The 25731-nt window shown below is 37.7% G+C and overlaps 2 protein-coding genes across 2 annotated transcripts; one reads left to right on the top strand and one right to left on the bottom strand.

Moving 5' to 3' along the window:
- Positions 1-1001: 1001 nt before the first annotated feature.
- On the top strand, positions 1002-11800 carry LOC111407825 (profilin-3-like). The gene is made up of 4 exons (XM_023037513.1): positions 1002-1133; positions 1466-1532; positions 9525-9595; positions 11711-11800. The coding sequence occupies exons 1-4, from the start codon at positions 1002-1004 to the stop codon at positions 11786-11788; spliced, it is 348 nt and encodes a 115-aa protein (XP_022893281.1). The 3' UTR covers positions 11789-11800.
- Positions 11801-18511: 6711 nt separating this feature from the next.
- Positions 18512-19435, bottom strand: LOC111408251 (multiple organellar RNA editing factor 2, chloroplastic-like). The gene has a single exon (XM_023038036.1). The coding sequence runs from the start codon at positions 19414-19416 to the stop codon at positions 18679-18681; it is 738 nt and encodes a 245-aa protein (XP_022893804.1). The 5' UTR covers positions 19417-19435; the 3' UTR covers positions 18512-18678.
- Between the last annotated feature and the right edge of the window lie 6296 nt (positions 19436-25731).

Below are 25731 nucleotides of genomic sequence, written 5' to 3'. Positions count from 1 at the left end.
AAATTTAAGTCAGATTACCAAAATTCTTTTATTTTTTGGTAATTATTTTTATATTTTTATTGGTAGTTATATTTTTTTGTTATAATAATTGTCAGTTTATCGATCTCCCTTAAAGTAATTTACCAATATTTAGATTTAGTAGAAATTTTAAATGATTCACAAAAAGTCATAGTAGCTAAGTACTATTGTATTTGAATTTTTTTGGGTTCATTTTCTTTTATTAATTATTATATATCATTTAATTATAATCAATGAATTTATGTACTATATTTTTATATTTATGAAGAAAATGAATCATGTTTACACTTGCAGATAGACATCATTAGTATCGATTAAGAGTTCAAAATATTTATATCATGTTGTTGCATTATAATGATTATAATTATATAACTTTGATTTGTAATTTTTTTAATAATACAATTTATGTTTTAACATGAAATTTTAGACTATTATTTATGATTTAACTTATTTGATATATATTAAAAATTTTTTGTTAAACCGTAGTTTTAAATTGAATTAAACTGAAAAAATGGTTTGGATTGGTTTGATTTAGAAATCGAAGTAGTTTGGTTTAAGAAAATTTCAAACCGCTTTATATAGTTTGATTTGAAAATTTGTCTCAAACCACCCAAATCGAACCGTGCTCATCCCTACAATCAACTTTACATAATTTGAGTTCTCATCAAAACGGGGCGTTAGGCTTAGGCAATCGCCTACTTCACCTATATTTAGGTTCGGATAATGGATGAAGTGCAAGTTCTCGATTTGCACCAGGAACACTGGTATGGCGTTGAGAATGCCTGAAATGAAGGCGGACATTCACATGAATGTCAACTATTAAGCTATGTTGAACGGTCCTGAGACGAACGTGCGTGTCCTCATCACTCTCTCTCTAATTCAAATAAACTTCAAACCCATAATCCAAATTCCAAGAATAAGCTCTGAAATTCAAGCGAGGAAAAAAATGGTTTCAGATTGTTTCGGAGTTGAAATTTTCGAAGATGTCGTGGGAAACTTATGTTGATGATCACTTGATGTGTGACATTGAGGACCATGAAGGTCACCGTCTCACTACGGCCGCCATCGTCGTCCATGACGGTTTTGTTTGGGCTCAGAGTGCCACTTTCCCTCAGGTTCACTCTCTTTATCATCGCTCGCTGTAATCTAAAAGTTTAAGCAGCGATTTTTATTTTTTTATTTTTTTTGTAATGTAATCTTTCTGTTCTACTCTAACGCGGATTTATGGTTCCAGTCAAATTTCCTATTATATACATCACTGACGTAAATACGGATTTTGATTATCGTATCAATGGATTCAGTTATTTATACCTCACAATCATCAAATTGTTATTGTGTTCTGCTAATGCGTAATCCCTTTTCTTTACTGAAAAATTTCTTATATTTGTCCTTACATTTGGGATTTCCACAATTTTGTTTTCTCAATTTTCTGTTTTTGGAATTGCAGTTCAAGCCAGAGGAGATTAATGGCATTACAACAGATTTCGACGAACCTGGTCATCTCGCACCAACAGGCCTACATCTTAGAGGAACAATAGCAGTATTATATATGTAATGCATAAGATGCCGTATCTTTCTCGGAGATGCTCTAGTGTAATGGATGAAGTACAAGTTCTTGATTTGCACCAGGAATACCGGTATGGCGTTGAGAATGCCCGAAATGAAGGCGGACATGTTAATATTTAGTTTTAATCATGTTAAGAATCGACAATCACATTCCAATAAATTTATAGAAATGAATTCATACATGTGGAAGCCCTTGTTGATATGAATAACAGTTATAATAGCAGTCAAGATCTTCCCCTCTTTGCTCCTCACAAAATTATTAGCTATCAATGGGGCAAACCAATAAAAAACTTATGGAGAGGAGAGGGGACCTAGCCTTTATATAAGAAATAATTGAGATGTCCCATTATGACTAGAATTCTAGTTAGGGTTTATTTCCAGCCCACATATTTTAAATTACCACATTAAATTAATTACAACCCGTAAAGTGTAACAGGCCCAATTTATCACTTAATAAATTTGGCCCAAACACAAATATCATTATGAGCCATACATCTAACCTGTAAAATTTGCAATTGAATGTGAAGCCCACATATGGAATTATTAGTTATTCCAACATTCTCCCACTTGGGCAAACATTTGATTGCTATAACAAAGTTTTAACACCCGGGTTAAACTACATAGGTGGCTACAAAAGTATAGCTCCAATGATGTCACCTTACGTAACATGATCTGGTCCAACAAGAATATTAACACCGAACATGGAAGTCATTACACCAATTAAGCGATATAAGACTATTCCATAGCTACAAATGTTAACATCCTTATCGACATGGATCCCCATCCTCCAACTAATGTGGTAGTATGTGATATGAACTTAACACCAAATGTGATCAAAATTGTGTTAACTCATATCGATCCTCATAATGCTTCGAATCAAAATGAAGCCATATGTCTCCAAAAGAGACTCATCTTATGTCTTTACATGTCATATCTCAATATCACAATAATATTATAATAAAAGACATAAATCAAATGCATGCTCAAAATAGTCCATGGATAGGGGAAAAATATTTTATTGTCAAAAGGGGCTGTACCTGAAAACATATGGGTTGCCTACGTACCCCATAAAGGTATCAAACCTAAAACATAGTTCTTTACATATATATAACTCCCACTAACCAAAAACATTAAATGTTTCCACAATGCCCATATTAGTGACATATGTCTTAAAGACTTTTGGAGCGAGTCCCTTAGTCAAGGGATCTGCAACCATCGCCTCTGTATTGATATGCTCTATTTTCATCTGCCCTTCTCTGACTCTGTCTCTAACAACCAAATATTTGGTGTCAATATATTTTGATCCACCAGAACTTTTATTATTCTTTGAAAAGAATATTGCTGCACTATTATCACAGTAGATGGTCATCGGTCTTAAGATGTAATCAACAACTTTCAAGCCAGAGATGAAATTTCTTAACTAAACGGCTTGACTGTAGCCCTATAACATGCCACAAATTCAGCTTGCATAGTAGAAGATGCCACTAGAGTCTGTTTAGCACTTTTCCAAGAAATGACACCACCAGCTAATGTAAAAATATAACATGAGGTTGATTTCAAATCACCTTGACATCCAGCAAAATCAGAATCTGAATATCCTACCACCTCAAGATGATTTGTACAATAGAATGTAAGCATATAACTTTCAGTTTTCTTCAAATATCTTATAACTTTCTTAGCTGCTTTTCAATGCTCTTGTCCTGGATTAAACTGAAATCTGCTAAGGACACTTACTGCGTAGGCTATATCCGGCCTAGTGAAAACTTGAGCATACATTAAGCTCCCCACAGCACTAACATATAGAATCACTTTCATAGATTTCCTTTCTAGCTCATTCCTTGGACATTGAGTTTTGTTAAATTTATCTCCTTTTATGATAGGTACATCACTAGGTGCACAATTTTGCATATTAAACCTTTCTAGAACACGTCGTATATAAGCTTTCTGAAAAAGTCCCAATAAGCCACGATTTCTGCCACGATGTATTTCAATGTCAAGTACATAGGATGCTTTTCCAAGATATTTCATCTCAAAATTATCAGACAACATTTTCTTTGTCTCATGAAACAACCCTAAATTACTGCTAGCAAGCAGAATGTCATCAACATACAGTACAAGGAAAATAAAATTTCTCTCACTGGTTTTAAGATAAATGCATATCAATAGTATTTTCAACAAAATCAAGAGAGGTCACAACTTCATCAAATTTCAAATACCACTATCGAGATGCTTGCTTGAGACCATATAAAGATTTGTTTAACTTACATACCAAGTTTTCTTTTCCTTTCACAACAAAACCTTTAGGTTGTTTCATATAAACCATTTTAGAAAGATCTCCATTCAAAAATGCTGTCTTAACATCCATTTGATGAAGCTCCAAATTGTAGTGTGCCACAAGAGCCATGATAATTCGAAAAGAATCTTTCGACGAAACAGGGGAGAATGTTTCAATATAATCAATGCCCTCTCGTTGAGTGAAATCTTTTGCAACCAATCTTGCTTTCTTTTGTGCAACATTTCCTTTTGAATCTAATTTACTTTTGAAAATCCACTTGTTATCTACAGCATTAACATCTGGAGGAAGTTCAACAAGATCCCAAACTTTATTCTTTTCCATGGAATTCATTTCATCTTCCATGGCAGCTATCCATTTATTTGCCTCAGGACTTGTTAATGCTTGATTATAAGTTACAGGATCAACAATATGCCTAATATTAAAATCCCTCTCCAATAAATATGTAACATAATCACTGGGCAATGCAGATCTTCTTTCCCTTTTTGATCTCCTAACTTGTGGCTCAGGAACCGATTCAATCGTTGTTTGAGGAATTGGAGATTCCTCCTGGTTCCTCGATTCTTCATTAACAACTTCAATTGGTTGAGAACCAACTCTTTCATGTATGATAGGAACTGGAACAACAAATTGATTAGGTTCAACAAGAATTTCTCTCAACGTGGAACTCTCACTATCTCCAAAATCGTTCTCCAAAAACTTAACAGTAATGGACTCCATAATTCTAGTGCCGCTATTTGGACAGTAAAATTTATATCCTTTTGATCTATTCGGATACCCAATAAAGTAGCCAAGAGTTGATTTAGGGTCTAATTTCTTTTCAAATGGATTATAAATCCTAACCTCAGATGGACATCTCCAAACTTTAAAGTGAGCCAAACTTGGCTTACGTCTTGTCCATAATTCAAAAGGCGTCTTTTCAATAGCTTTACTTGGTACTCTATTCAAAATATACGTAGCTATTTTCAAGGCTTCACCCCACAAATATTCAGGCAAATTTGTTCTACTCATCATACTTCTAACCATATCTTTTAGAGTTCGATTAAGTCTTTCAGAAACACCATTCTGCTCAGGTGTCCCTGGCATGGTGTATTGGGGCACTATTCCACACTCTTGTAAAAACTTTGCAAAATCACCCATATTTTGACCAGACTCGTCATATTTCCCATAGTACTCACCACCACGGTCAGACCTTACAACTTTGATACTTTTCCCACATTATTTCTCTACTTCCAATTTGAAAACTTTGAATTTCTCAAGTGCAAGTAATTTATCGTTAATCAAGTAAACATATCCATATCGTGAGAAATCATCAATGAAAGTTATAAAATATTTATTCCCACATATAGTGGAAGGCAAAGGTCCACTGACATCAGTGTGAATTAAGTCCAAAATTCCATTACTCCTAGTCGAACCCTTCCTCGTAGACTTAGTTAACTTTCCTCTTATAAAATCTACACAGGTGTCAAAATCAGAGAAGTCTAAGGAGAGAAGTATCTCATCTTTTACTAATCTTTCCATTCTATCCTTAGAGATATGACCCAAACGCTTATGCCACAACATAAAGGATGATTTATGAATTAAAGTTCTTTTCTTTGATACATTGGTAACACATGAGACATCATCAAAAGAAGCCAAATATAATTTATATAAACCATCACATAAAATGTCATTCTCAATCAAACTAGAATCATTAAATAACTTAAACATTCCATTACCAAAATTAAATGTAAAACCACAAGCATCAAATTTCGGTATAAAAATTAAATTCCGTCTCATCTGCGGTACATAAATTGTATTTTTCAAAACAAGATAAAAACCAGACTCTAAAGTTAACTTCACTACTCCTATGAATTCAACCTTCACTTGAAATCCATTTGCAACGCTCAAACTTACTTAATTCTTACTTGGCCTCCGTTTGCTTGTGAACCCCTGCAAGGAATTCGCAATATGAATACTAGCTCCCGAGTCTAACCACCAAGAATTCAAAGGCACATCTACTAAAGAAGACTTAAAGCAAACTAAGGTCAAGGGAATACCTGGAGAACTCTTCTTCTTTTCCAACCAAGTCTTAAACTTAAAACAGTATTTCTGCCAGCGACCCTTCTTTTTGCAAAACTTACATTGATCATTTTTCTTTATAACTCTTTTCGGACCACTAAAATTTTTATTCTATTGACTTCGGTGGGACTTATTACCCTTACGAAACTTAGGTTTATGATTATGAGAAGGCCACTTATTCTGTGATGGCTGAAAAACTAATTGCACAGTTTCAACAGTTTCACGATGCATCCTATACTCTTCTTGGGCACACACTGCTATGAGGTCATTCAAATTGCATTTATCTCGTTAAGCATTGTAAGCAACCTTAAGTTGATTAAACTTGCTAGGAAGACTATTCAAAACATGATAGATCAGGAAAGGCTCCGCAATGGGAATGTTAAGAGCCTTTAGCTTAGATGATATATTTATCATTTTCATGACGTGCTCCCTAACACCACTTATGCCATCATATTTCTTGCTCATCAATTTATCCATCAGATCCCCAGTTTCGGCTTTATCAGACTCCATAAATTTTTCTCCTATGGCATCCATAAAACTTTTGGCATTTTCGTTATCAGGGATGGCACCTAGAATGGAATCAGATATCGATCGCTTAATGATTTTCAAACGGAGTTTGTTAGCCATTTCCTACTTTTCATGCTCGGTTACATATTCAATGGTACTTTTATCTGTGGGTTTCTCAAACTTTTTCTCCATTGCAAAATCTAAACCAAAAAGACCAAATGCTATTTCTACGTTTCGTTTCTATCTCACATAGTCATTTCCAGTCAAAGTTTTGATTCGAAAGAGATGAGACATTATACATAAAATATCATACTCAATATCATCCAAACGTAATGCATGCAATCAAATGAATGATGAAATATCCAACTAATTAAGATGGGCTATTAATTAGATAATCCGTATTTTAAATCAAAACATATGAATTTTATTACGAGAAGAGCCTAGGTGCATTATCATAAAGTCACATTTGGGTCGACAATACAATATGTTATAAGGTACTCTTAAAATGTATCATCTAGTCAGTTAACAAAATTACACTGATTTTCGAAACACCAACACCTTTGGACAGAAGGAAATTTCTAAACCAAAATAAGCTCCTTAACCGTCTTGTGCCATTTTCCAAAAATATTACATATAATAACACCTTTGGGCAAGATATTATATGCAATAAATCAAAAGTTGTTGGACAAAAAAATATATATTTTTATTGTAGAGAAAACCGAATAAATAAAAAAATGAAAATGAGTGTGCCACTTTGGCAGCTACCACCCATTTTTATTTCAAAATATTTCTCTCTTAGTAAGAAAATAAGAATCGTCTCAATGCCCATGAAAAATTTAATCACAGAAGTTATGCAACAAATCATGATTATTAATTGATGAAAGATAAGAAATCCATACGTGATTAATATTAAGAGACGAAATTGGCAACAAAATTTCAAAATAAAATTTAATGCATAAATAATGGCAATACACAACATTTTAATGAAATAATACAAAAGTCGTCAATTAATTTTATTATTTATTCAACATATAATTTTAATCGAGTCAAAAATAAAATTTTAGGGTCAAAAGTTTAGAAGTTCAAATTTAGGAGCCACTTATTGAAAATTACATTTTAATACTAAACACAAATTAAAATCAGATCCTTCATATTTAAAATTGCATGGCAGGTCCTTATTTAAGTAATTACAATTTGACCCCCAACTGATAATTGCAAACAGGGGTTTGAAGATTGGTTATTTACGGAAGAAACCCTCGCATATTTTTGGCCAATTTTTCTGAAATATATATATTTTTTCTTTTTTCTTACACCGGTGTCGCTCAAGCTGGCGGTGCCTGCAGGCGCTTAAACCATGTTGCTACCGCCGATCAACTTTTGTAATTTTATTTTTTTTTTATTTAACATTCAACCACTCATATTAAACACCACATAATTCTTCAATTAAAATTGATGCAAAAACAAAAGCCTCCAATGGAAAGTGTAAGAATTTGGAAGCCATCTCCAACAACAGGAATTCGGAAGCCATCTCCAACAATAGGGACTTTTCCGTTTCAAGCTTTTAATTGGAAAAGTAATTCTACTACCACCCACAGTGAAAAACTAGGATTTTTCTATTCAAACCCAAACAAAACCAAATCCTATAGTAGGTTTTATTGAAATTTATATGAACTTTGCTTTTTCAAAGTCAAAAAATTATAATGAGGAGAGAGAGGGAAAGCATTTATTGTTCACCCATTATATATATATATATATAAGGAGGAAAGAGAGGGAAAGCATTTATTGTTCCTGCCTTTATTATTTCTGCCTGGGTTACTCCACCACATGAAGGAAATACAAATTAATTCAATGACACATATTATTTTAATGTATGCACAGAAGACGTTTTTCAAAGTGATAAGAAAAAAAGTTTCATGAAGGATTTCGATCTTAACATGCTGCTCTGATACCAATTGTTAATATTTAGTTTTAATCATGTTAAGAATCGACAATCACATTCCAATAAATTCATAGAAACGAAATGACAGTTTAATAGCAGCCAAAATTTTCCCCTTCTTGCTTTCACAAAATTATTAGTTATCAATGGGGCAAGCCAATAAAAAACTTATGGAGAGGAGAGGGGACCTAACATTTATATAAGAAATAATTGAGTCATCCCATTACGACTAGAATTCTAATTAGAGTTTATTTCCGGCCCACATATTTTAAATTACCACATTAAATTAATTACAACCCGTAAGGTGTAAAAGACACAATTGATCACTTAATAAATTTGGCCCAAACGCAAATATCATTATGAGCCATACATCTACCCCTTAAAATTTGCAATTAAATGTGAAGCCCACATATGAAATTATTAATTATTCCAACAGGACATTCACATGAATGTCGACTATTAAGCTATGTTGTACGATCCTAAGAGGAACGTGCGTGTCCTCTTCACTCTCTCACTAGTTCAAATAAACTCCAAACACATAATCCAAATTGCAAGAATAAGCTTTAAAAATTCAAGCGAAATAAGAAAAAAAGAAGTTTCAAATTGTTTCTGAGAGTTGAAATTTTCGAAGATGTCGTGGCAAACATATGTTGATGATCACTGATGTGTGACATTGAGGGCCATGAAGGTCACCGTCTCACTACCATCGCCATCGTTGGCCATGGCGGTTCTGTTTGGGCTCAGAGCACACTTTCCTGCAGGTTCTCTCTCTTTTTCATCGTTCGATGTAATCTAAAAGTTTAAGCGGCAATCTTTTTGTAATTTAATCTATTTCTTTTCTACTCTAATGCAGATTTGTGGTTCCAGTCGATTTTCCTGTTATATACATCACTGATGTAAATACGGATTTTGATAATCGTATCAATGGATTCAATTATTTATTCCCCACAATCATAAAATCGCTATCATGTTCTGCTAATGCATAATCCCTTTACTATGCTGAGTAATTTCTTATATTGGTCCTTAATTACATTCGGAATTTTCACAATTTTTTTCCTTTGTTTTTGGGATTGCAGTTCAAGCAATAGGAGATCAATGGCATTACCACTGATTTCAACGAACCTAGTCATCTGGCACCAACAGGCCTACATCTTGGAGGAACAAAGTACATGGTAATTCAAGGAGAGGCTGGAGTTGTCATCTGTGGAAAGAAGGTATTGAATTCAGAAATTATATTTCTGTTGGAGAAATTCTGTCATATGGGGCCACACGTGTATATATTAAAATGTGTGATGCTATCTTCAAGGTTTAGTCAATAAGGTGATCCATTGAGTTTAATTTTGGACTAATGGGTATTAATTTGCATGGAATCAAAGTGTGGAGACCGGAATAATTATTTTAAATTGTTGAGGGTCCAATTTGAAATAATTGAAAGATAATAATTAATTATTTAATATGGGTCGTGGTCCCCAATTGCACGTGACTTCCAGAATTCTTTGCTTCCCCATCAACAAAGAACGGATTTCAAGAAATCACATAGTAGTTGGAAGATCATAATCGATTTCAGAAAACTCAGATCTATGGATTAAGGTACGCTTTTGCATTTATTTTGTTTTCTCATTGATTTCAACATGGAGATTCAAGAATCTGGTTCGTTTCGATTTACTACAAGTGGTATCACAGCCACTCCATTGTTGAATTCTTTGAGAAATTGCAAGATTTAATGTTACTACAGTTTTATATTATGCATTAATTTTTTGAATGATCTTGCAATATTTTTGAAAGGATTTTCAAATTTGACTATTTGGATATGTATTTGTTGAATTTGAAAATCATTTGGAAGATTATTTGTGATTATTTTTTAAGACTTGGGTAACGTTTTTGGCATATTATTCATGATTGTTCTTTGAGATTTGGGTTAAATGTTTTGAGATCAAGTTGGGAAATTGTTGATGCAATTAAAATGTCAAACGTATATTAGGCTATTCAATTCTGCTTGGCTGATTGTATTTTGCCCATTTGATTAATTTATGGATCAAAGCTTCTGGTAGCATAATTTGGTTTCAAAGTCCGAATTGATGGTTGCCATGTGAGATAATTTAAAGTATTGAATATGATTCATAATTACAACCGTTGAGTAGTTCCATTCATTTTTAAGATTTCAATTATGAATGAATTGGTGGCTGTCTCTGCATTTGTTTACTATTTCGGAAGAAAACAGAATCGAAGTTAATGAATTTCTTCGCATAGAATTCAAAGCTTTAAAGATTATTATGGCTTGTGTACTTAGATTGGTTCGAGATCCACCAAAGTGGGTAACTTGTATATTCACAAAAAAATAAAAATAAAAAACCACTTCTGGCCGACGGCTATATGCAATATTTATGGATGAAAATAAAATTATAGTTATTGGGCAGTCAGCGCTGCAATACAAAAGTTTCAGTTTGGGTGGATTTTGGGATTTCAGGCCCTTGCTTGCAATTTCAAATTAGGGTTAATTATTTTTTCAAAATAAAAATTTACATTTTAGTCCCTAATGTTTCTGATCCATCCAAGTTGGACCTTCAAGGTTATAGGTTTAATAATTCAGCCCCTAAATTTTGAAAATTATTTAATTTGGGCCATTAAATTTCTGAAATTTGCAATTAAAGCCCTCAATCTTTATAATTAATTAAAATTGCCCCCCCAAGTTTTAAAATTTTTCAAATCTTGATCCTAAAGTTTTGAATTATTAACCCTTAGGTCCCTAAAGTTTCTAAAGGCATCTAAAGATACAAAATTAATGACTCTCTTTCTCTAATTATAATACTAAGGACTCTTTTAAGAGAAATAATTAAGGTTTAATTATGTGAAACAATCAAATTCGAATAATTTGGTAAATCATACATAATGAATTAAGGTTATCTAACATTTTGAATAAACTAATTAAAACAATATGTCACCAAAGTGACATCTTTTGTATAGATTGGTTTGTTTGAAATGTTTAGATGTTATGTGTGTATTTCTTTATGCGGGTATTAACCAACCCAAAGGAAGGTTAATACTTGGTCAAATTACATACACACCTACGGTGGTAAATGTGTGACAATTATAAGGTTTCCATGTGAATAATAAATCAATCCAAAGATGATTTCATTATTGGACAGGAGTTGTTGTCAATGTTTGATTACTGTATTGAGAGTACCACTAGCAATTAATATTACTGTCCAAAGACTTGGTATTAATGTTACACTAGGTATCTTGAGATGTGACTTACCATTATTTGAATTTATTGTTCATTTAATATGGATATGAGCATGATTATTTGTTTATTTTTGTTCTCTCTACAGATAATTTATCTGCTAATATCAATTCCATTCCCATGCTTAATGGGACAAACTTCAAGGATTGGAAGGAGAACGTATTGATTGTTCTTGGTTGCATGGATCTTGACCTTGCACTTCAAATTGAGCAATACACTCCTCTTACGAAAGAAAGTTCTCCTGATGAAAGGAGAAATTTTGAGAAGTGGAATCATTCAAATCGCACGAGTCTAATGATCATTAAGTGCGGCATTCCGGAAGCCTTTAGAGGTGCAATATTTGAAGAGATAACTAATGCTAAGGAGTTCCTTACCGAAATTGAGAAACGTTTTGCAAAAAACAATAAGGCTGAAACAATCACGCTTTTGCAAAGCTTGATTTCAAAGAAGAATAAAGGCAAGGAGAACATAAGGGAATACATCATGGAGATATCTCACATTGCTTCAAAACTTAAAGGGCTAAAGCTTGAGCTGTCTAATGACTTGCTCGTACATTTGGTATTGATCTCGCTTCTTACACAGTTCATCAATTTAAGGTCAATTATAACTGCTAGAAGGAGAAATGGTTTCTAAATGAGCTCATTTCATATTGTGTGCAAGAGAAAGAAATGCTGAAACAAGATAGGACTGAAGTTGCTCACTTGGCAAACACTTCTAAGGATAAGTGCAAGAAAAAGATGAAGGAATATGAAGCTGCTCTTAAGGGGCCAGGACAAAAGAAACAGAAGGAAGATAAAGGAATTTGTTTCTCTTGCAATAAGGCTAGACATGTGAAGAAGGACTGTGCTAAATATCATGCATGACATGCAAAGAAAGGTACAATTCTTACTTTAGTCTATTCTGATAATAATTTAGCTTCAGTACTTAGAAACACTTGGTGGATGGATTTTGGTGCTACTACTCACCTAAGTGTTTCTATGCAAGGTTGCCTGAGCTACCAAAAATCAAGTGATGGTAAAAGATACATCTATGTGGGTGATGGCAAATCGGTGGAAGTTGATGCAATAGACACTTTTAGGTTATTATTGGGAATTGGTTATTATTTGGATTTGGAAGACACTTTTGTTGTACCGTCTTTTAAAAGGAATTTAATTTTTGTTTCTTTGTTGGATAAATTTGGATATTGTTGTTCATTTGGAAACAATCGGTTTAGTCTTTCAATAAATTCCAATATTATTGGTACTGGTTCATTATGTGCATATGATAACCTATATTTGTTTGATATAATTGCATTATGTAATGAAACCTTACATGTTGAATCACGTGGTACTAAACGTAAATTAAATAAAGAAAATGCAGCAAAATTATGACACAAGCGCTTAGGTCATATCTCAAAAACTAGAATTGAGCGACTTGTGTCAGACAGTATTTTGGATTCCCTTAACTTCATGAATTTTGATGTGTTGACTGTATCAAGGGAGAACGGACCAAAACAAGGAGATTAGGTGCTAACAGAATTTCGAACGTCTTAGAATTGTTACACACAAATATTTGTGGGTCATTCCCTACGGCTTCTTGGAATGTTCAACAATAATTTATATCATTCATAGATGATTACTCACGTTATGGGTACCTATATCTCATTCATGAAAAGTCTGAGTCACTTTACATGTTTAAAGCTTTTAAAGCTGAGGTTTAAAATGAACTCAACAAAAGGATAAAGAGCGTTAGGTCTGACCGTGGTGGTGAGTACTACGGCAGATGTGACGGTTTAGGTGAACAATGTCCAGGACCATTTGCTAAATACCTAGAGGAGTGTGGAATCTCCCACAGTACACCATGTCAGGATCGCCTAGCATGAATGATGTAGCTGAAAGATGAAAGAGAACTCTGAAGGACATGGTAAGGAGTATGATAAGGCATTCCACCTTACCAAAATCACTCTGGGGAGAGGTATTAAAGACTACAGCTTATATTCTGAATAGAGTACCAACTAAGGCTGCTGCTAAAACACCTTATGAGCTTTAAACAGACAGAAATCTAGTCTAAAGCATTTTCACATTTGGGGATGTCTAGCTGAGGCGAGGCCTTATAGGCTGCATGCAAAGAAATTGGACTCCAAAATAGTTAGTAGTTATTTTATTGGTTACTTTGAGCGATTTAGGGGCTATAAATTTTATGATCCCACACTTAAGTCAAACGGGAACCACAACATTTTTTGAGGATGTTGAGTTTGGGGAGAGAAATAAGGTTAGAGCATTGTCTTTGAGGAAGAAGTTGAGAAAGGATCAATTTTGATTCCTACTATTATTTTTGACAATGTACCGATTTCTATACCTGTCGTTGATCAACAAGCACAACTAGAACGTCAACGAGACAATGTTGAAGGACCTTCCATCCAAAATGAAGTAATTATTCCAAAAATATAAACTCAACAACCTCAAGAACCAATGTCATTAAGGAGATCCACAAGAGAGAGGAAAAATGCTATTTCGGATGATTTTGTAGTATTTCTCTAAGAACGTGAAGAAAATATGGTGAAAGATGATCCAATCAATTTCCATCAGGCCATGCAGGGTTCTAACTCTCAAAAGTAGATATGCCATGAATAAGGAGTACAAGTCTATGCATGACAATAAAGTTTAGGATCTTGTCCCCTTACCTGAAGGTTTTTAGCCCATTGGTTCGAAATGGATTTTTAAAACCAAGAGGGATTCAAATGGTAATGTGTAGAGATATAAGGCTTGTCTTGTGGCTAAAGGCTTTACCCAAAAAGAAGACATCAATTTCAAAGAGACTTTCTCTCCAGTTTCAACGAAAGACTCTTTCAGAATAATTATGGCACTTGTTGCGCATTTTGACCTTGAGTTACATCAGATGGATGTTAAGACAGTGTTTTTCAATGGTGACATTGATGAGACGATCTATATGGTGCAACCAAAAAACTTCGTGTCAGGAAACCTGAAGAATATGGTTTGCAAATTAAAGAAATCTATAAATGGGTTCAAGCAAGCTTCCCGTTAATGGTATCACAAATTCCATCAAGTAATTATCTCATTTGGTTTTGAGATGAATGTCGTTGATGATTATGTGTATCACAAGTTCAGTGGGAGTAAGCATATTTTTCTGATTTTGTATGTTGATGACATGCTGCTTGCCACTAACGATATAGGCATGTTGCAAGAAACCAAGAGATTTTTATCAAAGAATTTTGAGATGAAAGATCTTGGTGACACTTCTTTTATATTAGGGATTTAGATATATCGATAAAGTACTTAAGAGGTTTGGCATGCATGATTGTAAACCAGGTGACAACTCTGTTGCTAAGGGAGACAAATTTAGTCTCAAACAATGCCCATAAAATGACCTTGAAGCTAAGGAAATGCAAAAAATTTCCTATGTATCAACTATTGGCAGTCTAATGTATGCTCATGTTTGTACACGTCCGAACATAGCATTCATTGTTGGAGTGCTAGGCAAATATTTAACCAACCCTGGGATGGATCATTGAAAAGCAGCCAAAAGGGTTATGAGGTATTTAAAGAGAACAGAGAATTATATGCTCACATATAGCAGATCGGACCAGTTAGAGATCATAGGGTACTCCGATTCTGACTTTGCTAGGTGCCAAGACAGTATAAGATTCACATCAGGCTATATCTATCTGCTAGCTGGAGGAGCTATTTAATGGAAGAGTGCCAAGTAGACACTCATAGCTTCTTCTACCATGGTAGTAGAGTTTGTAGCATACTATGAGGCATCTAACCATGGAATATGGCTGCGAAATTTTGTCACTAGGCTACGCATTCTGAATGGAATAGAAAGACCACTAAAGTTATATTGTGATAATAACTCGGTACTTCTATATTCTAATAACAACAGGAGCTCATCTAAATCAAAATACATTGACATTAAGTTCGTAGTTATCAAGGAAAGAGTACAGAGTGGACAGATTTCTATAGAGCACATTGGAAGAAACTCCATGATTGTGGATTCGCTCACTAAAGGATTACCACCCAAGGTCTTTCATGAGCACACTGCTCGCATGGGTGTTGTATTTCTTGACGATATCATGTTTTAGTGGGAGTTTGTATTCTCGTTGCTTTATGTTTATTTTGGACACAATTGTGTATTTTGATATTTTTCTGTATAGAAACAAAGTATTCAGTCCATTCCACTCTGTTATTATGTTCAGTATTGATCTCACTTAAGAAATAAGGTTGGACCAGTTGGAAATAGACATGTTCGGATCACATAATATGTAATTTCCATGCTACACTCCCATAATTGATCTATGTCATTTGGTTGTATGCGTGTGCGTGACCATTGATGGATTTAGTCACGCTAAATGTGACGAAAAACGCTTTGATCCTACATCAATATGACTGATGGACGAGATTGTTTGGAAATATCCTTAACAATGATAACAAAAATTTGAGCTCATAAAGTTGCACACATTTGTAATATTACATGTATAGCTTAGTGGGAGATTGTTGGAGAAATTCTGTCATATGGGTCTACACGAGTATATATTAAAATGTGTGATGTTATCTTGAAGGTTTAGTCAATAAGATGATACATTGAGTTTAATTTTGGACTAATGTGTATTAATTTTCATGGGAACAAGTGTGGAGACCGGAATAATTATTTTAAATTATTGAGGGGCCAATTTGAAATAATTGAAAGATAATAATTAATCATTTAATATGGGTCGTGGTCCCCAATTACATGTGACTTTCATAATTTTCTGCGTCCCCATCAACAGAGAACGGATTTCAAGAAATCACATAACAGTTGGAAGATCATAATCGATTTCAGAAATCTCAAATCTATGGATCAAGGTACGCTTTCGCATTTATTTTGTATTCTCATTGATTTCAACATGGAGATTCAAGAGTTTGGTTCGTTTCGATTTACTACAATTTCATCCTATGCTGGGAAATCCGCGATAATGAAGTTAACTGAAGTACATTAACATTGTGCCTCATGTGGATAGAATTGTATCTAACTCGCTGCTTATGTGACAATTTTTATATTTGTGAATGCCGCAAACCCTTTTCCGCGGTTAAGCTTAGGCCAAGAACACTTTTAGATACTGGATAATGTGGCCCTTTCCATAATGCACTCAGCTGTGCTAACATTTACTGCTGATATAGTGTTCTCAGCACTCAAATTGGCTTACTCGTCTACTGTTGATTTAAGTGAGATAAGTTATGTTTAAATCCTTTACCAAGTGAGTAATAATATGTTTTGCATCAGTTTGAAAATTTTCTCAAATTTTTTGTACACTTATTCAACGAACCTTTATCACAATATATCTTCCTTTACTACCGATAAATGATATAACATCCTCAAACTGTTCAACAATTTACTGTTGAATAATGCATTAACAGTTCATTTAGAAGTATAAAATTTCAAATTCTTTCTATTGTTATTTGTGGTATCGTGATGCTCATTCTTTCAGTACTTTGCGATGTTCTATGCATTTAAAGATTTAACTTAAGGTTTTTTTGGGGCGATAAAATTTAGCAAGTACAGATTTGAATCATTATGTATAGCGTAACTGTAACATGCAGTTATTGTTATCATATGCAGAGAAAATCTCGGATTATTATTTGAGAAATTGAACTTCAGAAATTTGAAGAAATGAAAAATGCTTCTCATGATAAATAGTTTGTATTATAGTAATAAATTCAATTTAAACAATCTATTAAATCTTAATTCATCGATTACCCATGCAATGACTCTTACCATGACTATGAGTGATAAATATTAATGGTGTGTCGTATCATCAGTTTAAACATGTAGTAGAAACAATTAATTGTCAGAGTGGTTACACATGGTATAAAGTTGACAGAACTAGTATATATTTGATAACATGGACGATGAATTGCTGTTTTATTCATTGTATAGATCAACTGTATAGATCAACATTTACGTCTATCTCCAGAATTCATGGAAATCAAACTTTTTCCAAGAGGGTTCTATCAAATTACATACTGTGTGATTTCTCGATGAGTTTTACTTGCCATCTATCATCAATGACTTTGTTTCCATGCTTGTCGCTTCCATATCTGTCCATTGAACTTTGCAATCGGTATTTGACAGAGGGAAGTGAGTTGTTGCTATACCCATTTCCTAAATGTCTAGTTTTCCCTTGCACTAATTTTCCTAAACTGGAGTTTCACAGACCATGCTTTATCCTGCTGTTGGATCAGTAACATTGATTCCAGTCAAATAATATTGCTTGATGTAGTTTGATATGTTGTTCGTATTATTGTGTTCTTGGGTTAATGATATTGATTCAGTGAAAACTACATTTTTCCTCACTAAACTACCTTGCATACAATGTTCTAAAAAGATTTAAGTATAGTTAGACAGCAAGGCCAAGTTTAAAGCTTTCATGAGCCTAGGTGGGTCTAGGTGACTCCGCCTAGGTGTAAAAAATCATAAAGCATGTCTAACCAGCAAAGTTAAGTTTCATGCCTAGGCGAACTTCTTTTTAGAACAGTGCTTCTATAAATATGTATCGTTCTCTGTGTCTGTGTGTGTGTCTTTTCCTCTAACAAACACAAAGACACATGCATGCAATCGTTGACCAGGTGAACCTATTACTTGTCAGTAGTTCTCCTTGGCCTATAGTGCCCTTTGACCAACAAAAATAGCTTGCTCTTTTTTGTGTGATCAGATGTATCTCATCACATAATTTTACTTGCAGCAAACTTTTTCTCTCATTGATCAGGGCTGTAGGCCGAAAAATTACAATGATCTTCGTGCTTTTTTCGTGGGGATAATTGATTTTCCTGTTTGCTCTTCTTCATCTGAGCTCTTTTTTTTTTAATTTTCAAAAAAAATCATCTCATAATCACATATTAATTAGAAAGTTCGAGATCCACAAATTAATGATTCCATGAGTAGAGAACTGACACGAGAATTCTTGTCCTACAAGTCCATAACAATCCAGCGACAATATAATATCAACATAAGACCCATTTATGATAGGCATTCATCGAAATTTCATACAATTAGGTTCTTGTATAAACCTGTTATCGCTTTTCACCTATTATTTTCACGGCGCCTCACATAACGAGTTCGGTCGTTGTATCTTGGTCTGTCTTGGGCTCTCTGAGGCACAGGCTCCACTCTCCTCTGTCTCTCGGGTGATCTTTGAACTCTCTCTCCATTCACGAACAGCTCAGCTCCATAGTCCTTATTCTCAGCATCAACATAAGAATCTGGAAGAACAAACAGAACACCAGGCAATCCTTCAAGCTTGTTTGAGCTCTCCTCATCAATCTCACATCCAAATCCAAAGTACCTCTCACATGACACATTATATATCTTCTTTTTAGCCTCCTCCTCGCTTCCAACAACTTTAGCTAGCGTTTGAATATAACAATCAATCATCTGCTGCTTAGTCGCCCCTTCACCGCCAGGCTTATCCATGACCATAAGCCAGTGCTCATAATCACATCCGGGGAAATGCGGCGCCATCTCTGTGGGTGGGCGGTCACCAAAGTTCGACCCCGAGTTCAGTGGCGAGTAAGAAGATCCGGACCGATTGACTCGGCATCTGATCGTGTTGTACCGGGTCAAGTTAGGAGAAGTAACCTGCAGAGAGTGGGATAAGGAAGCGGGTGTGGCTGAGCGGGTGGAGGACCCGGTTTCGAAGCCGGGGCGGACGAAACCGGGTTTAGAAACAGAGAAAGAGAATAGCCGTCTTGGGAGGAGGAGAGAAGCGGTGGCCCCGGTTGATCGGACGGCCAGGATTGACCTGGCTATAGTTGCGGCCATATCAGCGTTCTTATGTGCACGAGATTCTTCGTCTGAGCTCTTGTTGTCTTTTGAGGTACCAATTAGGTCGAGAGGACAATAAGTGAGCTCGCTATCAATTGTTTAGAATTTAGGATTGCCTTGATTGAATCTGTTGACCCCAAAAAGTGCTGCCAACAGTTGCCTGTCCCACCCCGCACACGTGGGCGAATGTCCAACACACTAAGACACGTGAACGATCTAAAACGAGTGGTTCGAAGGGAGTGGGAGTAGCCCAACGATGCGGGACGGTGACGTTCGGAATCCGGCGGGTTGTTCGTGATCCGATTGTACAATAATTACCAACCGGTGTCCGTAAATGTATATGTAAATATGTATAAACTCAATTTGTGTATTGCAAGTAAATGAGAGAGAGTTGAGTAAAGTGTAGTTCTTTATATTGATTCTTACATTAACCTTTTGATGTTACACAAAGGAAGTATTTATAGTGGTATATGTGAAATGGGAGCCCTTGGATGAGGTAGCATGTGGCCTCATCTCTTTGATTTAAACATCTTATCAGGCATGATGTTTGACTTGCTAGCTTGCAGTGCATTTATTGCTTGTGCAGAGCCCCCATACTAGTAACAAGACTTGACATTTATGCTTATGGCAAACGTTCCATCAATCATTCGAATAAGATCTTTATGCAGACGATCTCTTGGGAGAAGTGAACATGGAGGACACTCCCTTGTGGTTCAGAGGCTCCTGTATTAGCTTCGGGGCTTCGGCCATTTCACACAATACTTCCGCTTGAGGGCTTCAGCTATTTTCAACTAGTTTCAGCATCATGGCTTCGGTTCATGGGCCTCGACATGTGGACCTCGGGTACGTTCACAAGCCTCGGTAAAAAGGCACCTCGACTAGTAGACTTCGGCTTGAAGGGCTTCGGCCATTGCCCACCTCGACAATATATGCCACCTCAGCTGGAGTGCCACGTGGTTTGGCCTGAGTGGGCCATTGGCCCAGGTGGATTGGCCAAGTATGACAACACGCAACAATAGTCCCCCAAGTCGAAGTATGGTCATTCATGTAATGCATGGACTTTAATGAAGTAAAAATTGAAAGAATTTTTTGAACCCTAAATAATAGTCCCCAAAGTCCAAGTGTAGATATTTATATCAGAGTTGGAATTAGAAATGTGTTGCCGTGGGTGAACGATGAAGAGATCGAGGCTGTGTTGATGTTGAAGACGAAACTGAGGTGGTTGTAAAATCGAACCTGACTTGTTGGCTGAATGTTGAAGTTGAAGCCGAGGTGGTTGGAAAACCGAACCTGCGAGACTTGTTGGCTGAATGTTGAAGCTGAAGCCGAGGTGGTTGAGAAATCGAACCTGTGAGGCTTGATGGCTGAATGTTGAAGAAAAAGCCGAGGTGGTTGGAAAACCGAACCTGCGAGACTTGTTGGCTAAATGTTGAAGTTGAAGCCGAGGTGGTTGGGAAACCGAACCTGCGATGCTTGATGGCTGAATGTTGAAGTTGAAGCCGAGGTGGTTGAGAAACCAAACCTGCAAGGCTTGTTGGCTGAATGTTGAAGTTGAAGCCGAGGTGGTTGAGAAATCGAACCTGTGAGGTTTGATGGCTGAATGTTGAAGAAAAAGCCAAGGTGGTTGGGAAACCTAACCTGCAAGACTTGTTAGCTGAATGTTGAAGTTGAAGCCAAGGTGGCTGGGAAGCCGAACCTGCGAGACTTGATGGCTGAATGTTGAAGTTGAAGCCGAGGTGGTTGAGAAACCAAACCTATAAGGATTGTTGCCTGAATGTTGAAGTTGAAGCCGAGGTGGTTGAGAAATCGAACTTGCGAGGCTTGATTGCTGAATGTTGAAGTTGAAGCCGAGGTGGTTGGAAAACCGAACCTGCGAGGCTTGTTAGCTGAATGTTGAAGCTGAAGCCAAGGTGGTTGAGAAATCGAACCTGCGAGGCTTGATGACTGAATGTTAAAGAAAAAGTCGAGGTGGTTGGGAAACCGAACCTGCGAGACTTGTTGGCTGAATGTTGAAGTTGAAGTCGAGGTGGTTGGAAAATCAAACCTGCGAGGCTTGATGGCTAAATGTTGAAGTTGAAGTCGAGGTGGTTGAGAAACCGAACCTACGAGGCTTGTTGGCTGAATGTTGAAGTTGAAGCCGAGGTGGTTGAGAAATCGAACCTGGGAGGCTTGATGGCTGAATGTTGAAGTTGAAGCCGAGGTGGTTGAGAAACCGAACCTGACTTGTTGGCTGAATGTTGAAGTTGAAGCCGAGGTGGTTGGGAAACCGAACCTGCGAGACTTGATGGCTGAATGTTGAAGAAAAAGTCGAGGTTCAATGGTAATGATTGTGCCTCGATAGCTATGTCAATGATTTGATGTTTTGTGCTTGTTTTCGAGGAAAAGTGGCTGAACCGTTACGACTTCCACAGTGCCTGCTGCCATCGAATTAAAAACACAATTATGATGGCAGCTGGAGCTTCTAGAAGCAGATGTATTGGATGGGGCACGTGGGAGGCACGCTTGAATCTGAAGCGTAGGTTTGAAAAATCATTTGAATTCAACGCCTCGAATTTGATCTATAATGAAGGGCTCAGATTGACTGAGATTCGATATGACGACTGGGGTTCGTCTTGGACCTCTATAAAAGGTGAGAAAATTCTTTTTTTCAGGATTTTTGAACACTTGCAATCTGATTCTCTCTCAAAATCTTGAACTTTCTGACGTCGAGCCTGCCTGTTCTTTGATTTTTTGGCCTATCTCCGTTCGCGTAGTTTTTCCCTTAGGTATTATTTGTAGAAAAGCCCTTTTTGTTGTGTTAATATTATGAAATGGAGTCCACCTCGGGTAGGGAGCTGGTGACTGTAGCGTCGTTTGATTATGGGGTCAGTCAAAGGGGGGATGCCGATGCTGATAGGTACGCTATGACTGAGGAGCCAGTAGATTATACCGAGGAGTGGGGGGCATCTAGGGTACCTTCAAGTATGACGTGGAAGAGGTTGGGGGAGATTAGGGAGAGATACAGTGTCCCCCATACTATAGAAATGTTAGTTCTCGAGCCGAACAAGCAGGCCTGCTATCCGAGGCCCGGTTGTGTGGCAGTCAGTGAATAACTGTTTAAGGCAGGTATGCATCTTCCTCTGCACCCCTTCTTTAGAGCGGTGTCGAGGAATTTCATGTTGTCGTCGACCCAAATTCTGCCAAATGGGTGGAGCCAGCTGGTCGGCTCATACTTCCTGTGGAATGAGGTGTCACTTGGGGAGGACATGCGTCTCCATGTATTCATGACTCTTTTCCAGCCCCGGGTCATAGGGAAGAAGTCCAGGGGGTGGTATTACCTTACACCTTGGGGGGCTCATGTACCCTTTGTGGTGGGATTGCCTTCCTTCATCAAGGGGTGGAAGGAGTCATGGTTTTGGGTGCGAGGAAAGTGGCAGGCAGTGGAGGGGGACAAGGCCCTTTCTTGCACAGTGCCGACCCAGTACTACGAAACTCGTGAGTCTCCCAGCCCCTGCTTGTACTTCTGAATTGAATACTTGAACTTTTCTAACTGTTGGGGCTTCCATTGCAAATAGTAGTACGAAGTTTGAGCTCAGTAGGGAAGAGTTCAAGGTGATAGAGGACATCTACAAGAGGCCTCTGAAGCTCCGCCACTTTGACCACTTGATCGACAGGAATCGCTACTTCCTGGATTTTGGACTGATGGCTTTCAGAGGTACGAAGCTCCCATAGTTGTAAATTTTCTTGTTCTTTTGTTTTGATACTGATGTGCTGACCTGACATGCTATACAGATAAATTCAAGAGGAGGGAGTACCCTACTCCGAACATGGCTTTTATTCTGAAGGCCACATCTACTGTCAAGGCGAGGCCCCTGAAGTCGACGTTCAGTGGGGCCAAGAAGGTCCGAGGTAGGATGGAACGTCTGTCCAAGGACAGCACCCCAAGGGCTTTGGAAGAGGGAACTCCCCAGAGGCAGGAGAAGCATAAGGAGCCTCGGGGTAAGGAAAAAGTTCCTGAGGAGGCGAAGAGGAGGAAGCTGATGCATGTCACCAGCTCGTTAGGGAAATTTGGGACCTCAGTGTCCCACGAGGCTAAATCAACAGGTGAGCCGAAGCTGCTCACATGCGCCTCCAAAGCCATCAAAATAGAGATGGTCAGAGAGGCCGAGGCTGAGGAGGCCAGAGAGGACGCTGCGAGGAGAGCTGCTGAGGAAGAGGCAGCAAAACAAAAGCCTGTTCGAGAGAAGGGAAAGTCTCCAAACTTCCTAGCTGGAAGAGAGGAGGAGACCATGGCCTCAGCCTTGGTGCAGGCTCTTCCCCAGGAGGTCCAGAGCGCCACAGAAAGCTTTTACCAGTTCTGGACGGACAGGTGGAAGCTGTATGCCTCCTCCTGCGATGCCACCGACCTGACGAGGGCTTTGGTGAGCCAAAGCGTCAGAACCTTTGGCCTCGCACTTGAATGCAGGGAGGCCCTAAGTGATTTTCAGACAAGGACCTAGTTTTCGGAGGAGAAGACGACCTCCCTCGCAGAGGAGTTGAAGGCAGCTAAGGCTGAGGTGGAAGAAGCTAGGGCCCGAAAAGTTGAAGAATTGGCCAAACTTAAGTCTGCCTTGGCTTAGATTGAGGCCTTGAAAAATGAAGTATACAAATCATAGTGTGAGGTGGCCTCCCCGATAAAGAAGGTGGAGATCTCCAATGAGCACCAGAAAGTGACCGTCGAGGCCCTGGAGAAGGCAAATGCCTCATTGGCGTCATCCCAAGAGGCTTACCAGTTCTTGGAGGGCCAAATCAAGTGGTATGTGGATGATGCCTCCCACACAATAGAGGAGGCCCAACAGGCGAGGGAGGAGGCAGTGAAGGAGTATGTCGCCAACTTCCATAATACAGAGGAGTATAAGAGCTTCAGTGCTTACTGGAGAAACTTTGCCTACGCTGAGATGATGGAGCGAGCAGAGGAACTGTATCCCAATTTGGATTTGACTCAACTCAGGTCTGAATTCGTGGACAAGGTGCCTCAGACCCCTACTAAGGAGGTGCTGAGTGATGAACCAATTGAGGCAGAGGAGACAAATGCTGAGGCACCTCCGCCATCTACCCAAGCTTAGATTAGTTTTCTTTTCAGTCTTTTGAATGTAATGGCCTGAGGCCCACCTTTGTAATCTTTATTGAAGATCAATATGATGCCTTTTTGATTCATTGTTTTTTCTTTATCCAAGTGTATGCGTCTCGTTAAGTAAATGAACTTAAAAGTTGACAGAAGCACTAACTAAATAACTTTAACTTGGTACCTTAACTTCAATCACTTTAAACAACTGGATTGAACAACTGTATGAGCCTCGGACTTAAGCAAATGAACTTTACTTAAGCATAATAACTGTATGAGCCTCAGACTTAAGCAGGCCTCAGATTTAAGCAAATGAACTTTATTTAAGCATAACTGTATGGGTCTCAAAATGCACGTGAGGTGGCTTCTCTCATTGGCGTTCAGCCTGGCCAAAGGGAGGCATGTACTAGCACCTCGGAGTTCAAGCAAGGTGGCCTAGAGATGGGGCGCGAGCCTCTTCTGCGAGGTGACGACGCATCCCAAACATGGTGGATAGTGCAGCCATGTTGTGGCTTCTCCCCTTGGCGTTCAGCTTGGCCAAAGGGAGGCATGTGCTAGTACCTCGGAGTTCAAGCGAGGTGACCCAGAGGTTGGGCGCGAGCTTCTACTCCGAGGTGATGACGCATCCCAGACATAGTGGATGGTGCAGCCATGTTAAGGCTTCTTCCCTTGGCATTCAACCTGGCCAAAGGGAGGCATGTCCTAGAGCCTCGGAGATCAAGCGAGGTGACCCAGAAGTGGGACGTGAGGCTCTCCTCCGAGGTTTCGAGGTAGTACAATACGTTAATTTAATCACTAAATTTTATTAAACCATAGAAATGTTAAAAAGGCTGGGAAAGGTCATCCAGCAAGATAGTACATACATTGGTAATAGATTCTGAGGTGTTCAATGTTCCATGGACAGGGTTGTGCCTTGCCGTTCATGTCTTCAATCCAGTAAGTCCCAAGTCGAACCTCTTATCTGATTTTGTATGGACCTTCCCAGTTCGGGCCTAGGGAACTGGAACCAGGTTCTTTTGAGGACAAGAAGACCCTCTTGAGTACAAGGTCGTTGATTCGGAATGACCTCTTCTTAACTTTCGAGTTGAAGTACCCTGTCATCTTTCTCTGATATGTTCCGAGCTTCAATTGGGAGTCATCTATTCTTTCTTCGATGAAGTCGAGGTCACACCTCCGAAGCTCATCGTTGGTTATCTTACTGAAGTGCAGACGTCTTGGAGATGGAAGTT

This window comes from Olea europaea, chromosome 13 (assembly GCF_002742605.1).
Source record: "Olea europaea var. sylvestris chromosome 13, O_europaea_v1, whole genome shotgun sequence".
Taxonomy (NCBI): Eukaryota; Viridiplantae; Streptophyta; class Magnoliopsida; order Lamiales; family Oleaceae; genus Olea; species Olea europaea.
This window is presented reverse-complemented; position numbering and strand designations above follow the sequence as displayed.